This window comes from Halichoerus grypus, chromosome 6 (genome assembly GCF_964656455.1).
Source record: "Halichoerus grypus chromosome 6, mHalGry1.hap1.1, whole genome shotgun sequence".
Classification (NCBI taxonomy): domain Eukaryota; kingdom Metazoa; phylum Chordata; class Mammalia; order Carnivora; family Phocidae; genus Halichoerus; species Halichoerus grypus.
In genome coordinates this window covers 9,684,033-9,694,504 of record NC_135717.1, presented here as the reverse complement: position 1 = coordinate 9,694,504, position 10,472 = coordinate 9,684,033, and the positions used below count along the sequence as shown (strand labels likewise).

Sequence of the window (10,472 nt, the reverse complement as noted above, 5' to 3'; positions counted from 1 at the left end):
TCTCTCGCAAATAAATAAAATCTTAAAAAAAAAAAAAAATCAAGGTGGGAGCCAATTTAGTGGGCAAGGTATTTATCACACCTTGGAGCTCAGACGCATCCTACTGGTCTTGACTCCATCAGGCCTGCCCTGAAGGGGGAGAGGCCTGGCTGGTCCAGATGTCATCTCCTGGAAGGGGAACTGACACAGCCACTAGGTGAACCTTCACCTAAGCCTCAGCTAGTGCCCTGAATCTCTTCACAATCATTTAGTAAAATGATTACTATTGCACTTTGCACCGGGTAAATAAAACATGTCTCCAGTCCGCCAGGAGCTCCCAGACTATGGTGGACACAGAGAAAGCCAGCTCTATTGATACTAGACAGTAGGCTCCTGACAAATGCTTTGAGAACATGGGGTAGAAGAGATTAGTTTCAACTGGGGAAATCCGGGAAGGCTTTTGAGGAGGTTGCAGTTCTCCTGGACCTTTAAAGTTGTACAGGAGTTGGGCCACGGGCTATCTGGAAGGCGCCAGCAGAGGGAGTCCTGGGGGTAAAAACCAAAAGGGAAGTGTGCAAAGGTAGTTCTCTGGTTGGGGAGTAAGAGAATAGGCAGCATGGGTGGAAAAGCAGGTAAGATGGGGGGGCGGGTACCGACCACGGAGGCAACTCCCCCCTTTAGAGATGGGGAATCCCTTAAGGTCTCTGAGCTGAATGCTGTAAAAGGAGCAGCTACTCTTGTAACTGCTGAAGGATGCACTGTAGTGGAAGCCGGCTGAGACCTGAGAGGATGCCACCGCCACCACTAACCCAGACTGGGGACAGAAACTGGCAGCCGGTCAGGCTTCCAGACAGAGGCTACTTCTCAGCAGGGTGTGCTGAGTTCTGAGGGTGGGAGGATCCTTTATTTCTCTGCTGGTAAAGAGGAGTGAGCACATCTGATCCATTTCAGCTCAAAGCAGCAAATACCTTCCCGTACAAACATCCGGCCTCCCATCTTGACTCGAATCAAGAATGGTAACCAAAAAAAAAAAAAAAAAAAGTCAGATCAGACAGCGATTCTGGTTCTGCTTCTTGTACAAGCTATTTGCCTCAGTTTCCCCATCTGTAAAGGGCGGGCGTGGAGGGTGGCTGGAGATGAGCTCTCTAGAGTCGAGGACTTCAGGACGGGTAAGAGGGGCACCACCCGGCCTGCCTGGGCCCCCGGCTGTGGAGCACGGCGCCTCCAAGCTGGCGCCCCGACGACGGGAGCCACTCCCGGCGCCTCTCCGCGCCCGCCCGCGGCACTGAAAGTATGGCACCCACCCAAGGCGGTGCGTGAGGGCAGAGAAGCAGGCCAGGTGCAGGGCGGGCGCTGGTCAAGGCAGGGCCTCCTCGGCTTGCCAAGGACCTGTCCCGCGGCCGCCCAAAGCTTGCGCCTCAAATCCAGGACGTTCCGAGCCGCGAAGACTCCCACGCCACAAGACCCTGACTCTCCACGAGGATTCGACGCCGGAAGAGGCTGGGCGGAGCTTCGTGAGGGGCGTAACCAGAGACATTCGGCGGCTCCGCCTGGGGCGTGGCCAGGGGTGGCTCGTCGGCCTCACGGCGCGGAGGCTGAGGGGATTACGTAATGACGCAAGGGGCGGAACTGGGGGGAACAGATTGTACTCTGGGATTACGTAAGGAAACGAAGGCGGGGGCGGGGATTTCCGCGCTAGTGGGCGGGGCAGAGGGCGGAGCTGCAATCGGAACGGGGCGGGGTCCCGAGAGAAGGCGGGGGGCGGAGCGAGGGGACAGGACGTGGTGAGCTCGGGGTAGCTGCTCCCGGGCATGCTCCGCTGGACCCACCCCTGGAGTCTCCCCCTTAGGGGGCTCGGCCCCTGCTGTCTCAGCTCCTCCAGGGTGCCCGTAGCACCCAGCAGCAGTGGCCGAAGCGGCGCCGAGCCGAGGTCAGTCAAGGGCGCCATGTGGGAGGCCGTCCATCGCTCCTCCCCGTTCAGTCGGGCCGCGATGGCCCCGCCTCCTCCGCTTGCGCCCGCCCCCGCCCAGGCCCCCAGCTAAACCCCTTCCCCAGCAGCCTTAGACCCCCTCCTCCATCCTTGCGCCTCCCTCCAGGTCTGTACTGCTTTCCTACAAGCTTCTGGACGGAGAGGCGACCCGCCCGGCCCTAGTGTTCCTGCACGGGCTCTTCGGCTCCAAAACCAACTTCAACTCCATCGCCAAGGCCCTGGCCCATCAGACTGGCCGAAGGGTGAGCTTCCGGGAGAGGCGGGGTCCGGCGGGAGGTGGGGCCTGGCTGGGCGGGACTAGGAGGAGGCCGAGGCGGGGCCCGCTTTGTCGGCCCTCACGACAAGACACCTGCCGGGGAGTGGCCGGTCTCTCTAAGCGGAAATGAGGAAGAGGTTGATCCTCTAAGGATGGAGGCCACATGGCATACCGTGGCCCTAGGTGGACCCCATTCATTCTCTCGTGCTTGCATCCATCCAGTCCTTCCTTCGTGTTACAGATGCCCATGTGCGTCCTCCACACTGAGCTTAGGCTCGGCTGTCCAAGGCCTAAGCGCCAACACCCTCCCCGTTAAGGAGCCCAGCCCCTGTTCGTTCAGGGATGACAGGGGGCTGATCACCTTTTATAGTAGCCCATCCTCCTGTGCTCCAGCTCTTGGAAAGTCTTGGCACCTGCTTTCTCTGGGTGGTCACCAAACCTTTAGAGAGAGTGTCACACTTTTTGGGCCATCTCTTCTCTGGCAGAGGGGCCCCAGGTTCCTCATCTGGCCTCCTAGGTCTGAGAACTGGGCCCTGTCACCATCGGGGCCCTTTTTCCACTTCAGGATCTTTCCCCAGGCTCTCTACCCCCCGTCAGCCTGCAGGAATGCCCTGCCTTAGGCTGTCTATGCCCTGAATGTGGATGCCAGCTCTGCCGGCCCTCTCCACTCTGCAGGTGCTTACGGTGGATGCTCGGAACCATGGTGACAGCCCCCACAGCCCAGACATGAGCTACGAGGCCATGAGCCAGGACCTGCAGGACCTCCTGCCCCAGCTGGGCCTTGTGCCCTGCGTCCTCATTGGCCACAGCATGGGAGGCAAGACAGCCATGCTGCTAGCGCTCCAGAGGGTGAGCCTTCCCTATACGGGGCTTCCTCCTATCCAGTGTGGACCCTGGGTACCCAGCAGTTGACCTGGGACTCGGTCAAGTCTTGGATGGCCAAATTCAGGATCTGGGAACTCTGCCTGAGACCCAGTATGCCTGCCATAAGGCCGGTCCCAAGCCTGGTTCTCTCACACAGCCAGAGCTGGTAGAACGCCTGATTGCTGTGGACATCAGCCCAGTGGAGACCACATCGAGCTCCAACTTCCCATCCTACATGGCGGCCATGAGGGCTGTAGACATCCCAGATGAGGTGCCCCGCTCCTCTGCCCGAAAACTGGCCGACGAGCAGCTCAGCACTGTTATCCAAGTAACACACCCATGCTCGGATGGTGTTGTGGGCTGGGACCTGTCAGGGGAAGAGTGGCAGCCCCAGACCTCACACGGAGGCTTCCCTCCCCCAATTCTGGACCCCCCCACAGGACATGGCCGAGCGTCAGTTCTTGCTCACTAACCTGGTGGAGGTGGATGGGCGCTTCGTGTGGAGGGTGAACTTGGAAGCATTGGCCCAGCACGTGGACAAGATCTTGGCTTTCCCACCACGACAGGAATCTTACCCTGGGCCAACCCTCTTCCTCCTGGGTGGAAACTCTCAATATGTGCGGTAAGCCAGTTTTACTTTTGGTGGTGGGAGGGGCCCCAGCCTGGGGATCCCACCTTGGGGAGGGCTTGGGTGTGGGAGGGTTTTGCCTGAGAATTCAGAAACACCACGGGGCATGTGGGCTCATGTAGCTCTCTTCTCCCTGCTCTGCTTCCACTTCTCTCTCTCCCCATCCTCCCACTCTGACCCCTTTTGCGCGGTCTTCTCTTCGACGGACAGCCCCAGCCACCACGCGGAGATTAGGCGGCTCTTCCCTCAAGCCCAGATGCAGACCGTGCCCAATGCTGGCCACTGGATCCACGCTGACCGCCCCCAGGACTTTGTGACTGCCATCCGAGGCTTCCTGGCCTAAGAGTTGCTGGCAAGAGGGGGCGGAAAACCCCAGGCTTCCAGGCCCTGCAGCCCGCTCCATGTTTCTGCACAAAAGGCCTCAGGTGGGCACTGAGAGAGCATGAGGGTGCGGAGATGGTCAGACCTCAAGCTTTAATGAATAAAGACACTGCTCCCAAGGTCCTGGGCTGAGCTCTGTCACCACCAGCGTCTCCACCGACCCAGGAGGAATCGGACCCAGGGGGCCCTGGCAGTTCGGGGGTCCACGGGGGCTCCCAGAGAGCCCCCGGCCTCTCTCTGCAGTTGCCTCTCGACCTGCTGCCTCACCAGCTGCCTCATGTCCTCCTGGGGCAGGAGAGCAGGTTCAGGGCCAACCCTGTGCCCTTCTCCTCCTCCCCATGCCTCCCCGGCCCGGCTGGCATTCCCACGCTACCTCCCAGGCCTCCACCTCCTGCTTCAGCCTCAGTTTCTCCTCCAGGACCTCCAGTAGCTGGGCCTCCACAGCGCGCAACTTGGCTTTGCATGTGTCCAGCTCGGCCTCCAGTGCGTGCTTCCTGCATGTGGCGGGGAGAGCAGCTTGGACCCCGCACTGCTGGGTGGCCACAGCCCCCGCCTTGTGACAGGGTGAGAGCTTATGTGGCTTTCCCTGCAGGAATACTTGACTTCTCACCTCCTCTCCTCTAGCAGGACAGAGCCCTGAGGGTGAGCCACCCACTGCCCTCCCAGCCCCCATCAGCATCTGCCTCTCACTTGGCGATGGCTTCATCCCGCTCCTGGAGGACTTGGTCCAGCGAGGGCTCTGTCTGGGCATCCCCCAGTGCTCCAGCCACTTGGGATTCTGGGCTCTGTTGTAGGGTGACAGAGAAGGGAGCAGGGATTAGAGCTTGTCTAGATGAGGTGTCCCCCTTCTGGGCCCCTCTGCCCTTCCCTTGGCTCTGATGCTAATGTCAGCAGGGGAGGGGTCTGGACAGTTCTGTTCCTGCCCCCCAGTACCCATCTCCTGGACCTCTGAAAGTAGAGCAGGGGGACTGTGCCATGCTGAGGGGTTGGCAAGTGTGGCCTCTGCCTGGGACAAGGGTAAACAGAGGGGACAGGGCGTGTGGACCCTCAAGGAGGAAAGAAGTTCTCACCTAAGCCACAGGAAAGAGACAAGGTGGGTTTCAGAAGGACACTTACCCCTCTAGGGCCCCGGACAGAGAGGGTGGCCTGGTGACTGGGACTCTTGTCAGTGGGGTGGGGCAGGCAGACAACATAGCCCTTTGCCCTCCCTTCCGGACTAGGCACTCCCTGTCAGGCTCCGCCCCTGACTGGCTGGCCAGGCCCCTGCCTCCCCTCCTGGATCCTGGAACCCTCCTGCCCGGCCCAGAGCTTCCTCGGCCCCATTCCTGCACCGTCACACCTGTCCCTCACCCCAAGGGGGCGCTCTACCCATGTCAGGAGATGAGAAGGGAGGGACAGAGCCAGGACCATCTTCAGTGCTGGACAGGTCGTCTAGGTAGCCCACGCCTCCCCCCCCCACCCCCCAGTGCGCTCATTGAGCACACCAGTGACATCAAAGGTATGAAAGAGAATTTTCCCCATTGAGAAGCCTCTTCCGCAAGGTCACGTCTAGGGGATTAGATCCTCAACTCCGCCCTAAACCGTAAATATTTCTCCCAGGAAACCCTGGCAGACACACCTCCTGGTTGCCCGTGGGTGCCGCTGAGGCATGGGTACCTCCAAGAGCCAGACCAACAATTTGGTTGAGCCCCAGGTGAAGAGGTGGGGTTGAACCGTACCCCCAAATATACCCTTTTGTTGAGGAGATTGATTGTGTTTTGAGAGGCTGATCTGTGCCATGATCCTGACAGGGCCCAGGGACCTGGTCTCAGGGACCTCCGAGGCCAGCAGGGATGAGACGTAGATCTAATCAGAAAATTGTGGCGGGGGGTCCAGGAACAGTGGGAGCACGAAGGAGGTCACAAGAGGTCACACCCTGTCCGTCACAGGAAGTTCCCTAGGACCGTGTCCAAAATGAACCCTGCAGGCCAGCAAGAGTCAGTCAGGAGAAAGGCATTTCTTTTAACTTTTTATTTCGAAACAATTTCAAAACTGCTCTTCAGTGTCCAAAAAAATATCCTTTTAGGGTAAAAAAAAAAAAATCGAATATGGTATCAAACATTGTACCCAGTTGTCACATCTCTCTGGTCCCCCTCGGTCTGGAACAATTTGCAGCCTTTCTTTGAATTTCGTGGCCTTGACGTTTTGAAGATTACAGGGAAGTTATTTTGTAGACCATCCTCCAATTTGGGCTTGTCCACGCCTTCCTTTGTGATTAGACCACTGTTACCCATTTTGGGCAGAGACATCACAGAAAGGATGCTGTGTTCTCCTATCTGATATCGTTTGGAACCATGACTGGTGGGATCAATGCTGATCACTTGACCACGATTAATGAGCACCGGGGAAGGGAAGTATTTTGAGACTATGACACATCCTTTCCTTTACCCCACTTTCACCCATAGGGTTCAGCATCCATCGATGTTTCTTGCCCAGATTAATTATTACTACAATGATTCGCAAATGGGGGCGCCTGGGTGGCTCAGTCGGTTAAGCATCTGACTCTTGATTTCAGCTGAGTTCATGATCTCAGGGTCCTGGGATCAAGCCCCGTGTTGGGCTTGGGCTGAGTACAGAGCCTGCTTAAGATTCTCTCTCTCCCGGGCGCCAGGGTCGCTCAGTCAGTTAAGCGTCTGCCTTCGGCCCAGGTCATGATCCCAGAGTCCTGGGATCAAGTCCCACGTCGGGCTCCCTGTTCAGCAGGAAGACTGCTTCTCCCTCTGCCCTTCCCCCCTGCTCATGATCTCTCTTTCTCTCTCTCTCAAATAAATAAAATCTTAAAAAAAAAAAATTCTCTCTCTCCCTCTCCCCCTCCTCCCCCACCCCATTCTCGCTCGTTCACTCTCAAAAAACTAAATAGAAAAATCCTGTAAAATAAAAAGACTGTGTGTTAGGCATGTTCATTGCAATTAGATTAACATACATTTATATTATGTTTATTTCTTTATCTGTGTGATCATTAAATTTGTGTCAACTGGGCCATGGGATGCTCAGCTATCTGGTTAAACATTATTTCTCAGTATGTTTATGAGGGTGTTTCTGGAAGAGGTTAGGATTTGACTCAGTGCACAGAGTAAAGCAGATAGCGCTCCCCGATGTGGGTGGACATCATCCAATCTGTGGAGGGCTTGAATAAAACAGAAGGCAGAAGAAAGGTTGAATCCTCTCTCTCTTCCTGACTGCTCGGGCTGGGATATGGGTCTTCTGTCCTACTGACACCATTGGTGCTCCTAGGTCTCAGGCCTTCAGACAGACTGGGACTACACCAGCTTTCTGACCCTCCAGCTTGCAGACAGGAGATCGTGGGGCTGCTCAGCCTCTGTAATCACCCGAGTCAATTCTTCGTAATCAACCTCTTTCCCAAGGGGGTGCCTGGGTGGCTTAGTTGGTTAAGCCACCTCTCTTGCTTTCGGCTCAGGTCCTGATCTCATGGGTTGTGGGATTGAGCCCCACGTTGTCAGGCTCTGTGCTCAGCGGGGAACCGGCTTAAAAGACTCTCCCTCTGCCCTTCCCCCTCCCCTCCTCCCCCCACACTTCAGGCTTTCTCTCTCAAAATAAATCTTGAGAAAAAATAAAAACCTCTTTCCCAGTGTTCATCCTAGTGGTTCTGGTTCTCCAGAGAACCCTAACTAATAGAATTTACATATATTAAGAAAAAGTTCACTATTAGACCTGAATCCCATCCACCAGCACAGGCTCATCCTAGCTTTTCCCCATTCCATATTTTACCCCCTTTCTCCAATTGTCTTCAGTGCATTTCATAGTTAGTTCAGTCTTCCTGTGTGTAGCTAACCCCCTAAAACAATGGGGCTCCCCCTGACGCGGATGCCCTTATGGGGGCTCGGCTCCTGCGGGGACTGTCTCCCCGCACCCTCAATTCCAATACCATCCTCATGCATGGCCCTGGCTGCCACTGGGCTGTCAAATGTCTAAGAGCTTTACAGTCATTAAGTGATTCATTCATTCCACAAATATTTACTGAGCACCTACTATGTTCTAGGCATGTTTCCAGGTGGTGGACATAAAACAGCAAGACAAAATTCCCTGACCTCACTGAGCTCACATTCTAGTGAAAGCAGATAGACCATAAACAAAGGAGTGAGTATACCAGGTGGTAAGAAGTGCTGTGGAGAAAAAGAAAGTGGGGAAAGACAAGGAGGAGGACCGGGAGATTGCTATTTTATATTATTCTGCACTACCTTACGGAGATCACAAATGTTAACCTACCACTTAGATGAAAAACAACCACTCTCTCACGACTTGGAATAACGTTTTCAGCGACCGCATCATTCATGCATTCAACAAGTTCTGTAATTCCCAGCACAAGTGAAGATGATGTGTTTGAGAAAACCGTGTTAGGGAACTCAAAGGAGATGCTCCGGGTGACACGCGACATGACAAAGAAAGGCAGGGATGCGAGTGAAGGGTTTGAATGAATATTCACAAACCCCGAGAGTAGAAAATAATTGTTTTGAAATAAACTTATTCTTAAAAACATGTGATTTAAGATACTTAACCGTTAAATATTTTAATTCAGTATAACCAGGAAGTCACTAATTTCACCTGCATCCCTAAATGTTTAAACTGAAATATTGGGCCAAATTTCTTTTAAATTTTCTCACTGGGAAAAGGAGGGAATAACCTTATATTCAGGTGTACAGCCAATTCCATCGCAAACCCCTACCTCAAACATCACACACTGAGCGGTGGGGCTCATGCCCCAGCTGCCCACCGTCCAATCTCGCTCCTCCCCTGCTTCCCCAGGATGGCTGAGCTCAGGCCTCAGGGCTGAGCTGGAAGATGGACAAAGTTGATGGTGTGCTGGGGTGGTGGAGGTTGGAAGTGGGAAAGAGAGCTGCCGGCTGGGCAGGGGGCAGGGTTTTGTGGTCAAAACAGCTGGGATTTGCGGGGCTGAGGGCTTACAACTATGTGATCTTGTTTATGCTTACCTCCTTGAGCCTTATTGTCCTCATCTGTGAAATGGAACTAATGGGGCATCTCCCCATTAGTAGGGTCACAGAAAGGCTAAGTAAGGTACGTCACACAATGACCAGTGCTTTGCATAGTAAAGGACCAGGGCCAGACATGCCAGGAAAGGAGAGAAAGCCTGCTAGAAAGCAACAGAAAAGAAAAACAGGAGAACGTCGTCAATAACAACAACAACAACAACAACAACAACAACGACACACACACACACACACACACACACACACACACACACACACTCCTTTATGTCAGCAGCCCCTTCCTGCTCTGCACCCCCCATGGACTCCGCCCCAGGGACACTTCTGTTCCTAAATTCTACACAAGCTGCCTCCTCATCCTCCTGCAGACCCCTACAGCCCCTGCACTTCCCCATCATTGTGTTGTCACTGTCAAGGTGTCTCCCACCAGCCTGAGGGCTTCTGGAGGACAGGTGGTGACTCATCATCCCAACCTGGGCATGCAGGTGCTCAGCGGTAATGGTAATGGTGCCAGCGAAGCAGCACCGGCCATGCCCACCAGGTGGCAGCAGTTCCTAACCTCAAGGTGCCGGTGGGCAAGGGGCCCACGCCCCGCCCTCCCAGCCTGCGGGATGGAAACCCCAAACCGTCCCCAGGGGCTTTGGGAGCACCCAAAAGCCCAGCGTTTCCCTCAGTGCTCCTTTATAGGAACACTGCTCATTCAAATGTGCAAAGATTTATCACTCATTCCACAAACCCGCTTTCTGTGCCAGCCTTGGGAAATACACAAGAACGTGACCTGGTTCCTTCCCTTCAGATGTCCCCATCCAATGAGGGGACAGATAGCTAACACAGACCACAGCCACACAGGACAATAAGTGTTACAATCTGGGTAAATACAGGTCTTTGTGGGACCACACAGGAGCCCAGCCCTCATTGTTGGGCAGTCAGGGATGATTTCTGGGAGGAGGTGATGTCCACTAGGGAAGGAGTGAAAGTCAAGGAGGAAGGAAACAGGGAGGAGAATGTCCCAGGCCGGGGGAACTAAGCAAGTGCAGAGTCCTCAGAGGAGGATGCCAAGTGGGCATCGGGCATCGTGGCTGCGTCAAGGGAAGGTGGCCTCCAAGAGGTGACACAGGGCTGGACCACAAAGGAAATAGAAATCTCTATTAGGGCATCAGGATTCTCCCCCTGGGGCAGTAGGGAAACCTCACTGCCCAGAACAAGTAGAGTGCAGGATGCCACAGAGATGCTCCTTTGACTAAAGTGGGGACAGGGCTTTACAGGGCATCGGTCTGGACAGAATATCCATCAATTATTAACATTAAAGAATGGGGTGGGGCACCTGGGGGGCTCAGTCGGTTAAGCATCCTACTCTTGATCTCAGCATCG

At 55.0% G+C, this 10,472-nt stretch overlaps 1 protein-coding gene and 1 long non-coding RNA gene across 3 annotated transcripts; one reads left to right on the top strand and one right to left on the bottom strand.

Annotated features, from left to right (window-relative positions):
* Positions 1-1,726: 1,726 nt before the first annotated feature.
* ABHD11 (abhydrolase domain containing 11) lies at positions 1,727-4,217 on the top strand. Of its 2 annotated transcripts, XM_036112567.2 has the most exons (6): positions 1,727-1,909; positions 2,076-2,211; positions 2,901-3,074; positions 3,247-3,417; positions 3,530-3,711; positions 3,928-4,217. In XM_036112567.2, exons 1-6 carry the CDS (start codon positions 1,791-1,793, stop codon positions 4,058-4,060), a joined length of 915 nt encoding a protein of 304 aa, XP_035968460.1. In that variant the 5' UTR covers positions 1,727-1,790; the 3' UTR covers positions 4,061-4,217. The 2 variants fall into 2 exon arrangements, with proteins under 2 accessions (XP_035968460.1, XP_035968461.1); XM_036112568.2 differs by lacking the exon at positions 2,901-3,074.
* On the bottom strand, positions 4,173-5,331 carry LOC118548630 (uncharacterized). Its single transcript, XR_013448719.1, has 2 exons — positions 5,215-5,331; positions 4,173-4,883 (listed from the first exon to the last, which is right to left on the bottom strand). It is a non-coding gene; the product is annotated as an uncharacterized LOC118548630 (long non-coding RNA).
* Positions 5,332-10,472: the final 5,141 nt, after the last annotated feature.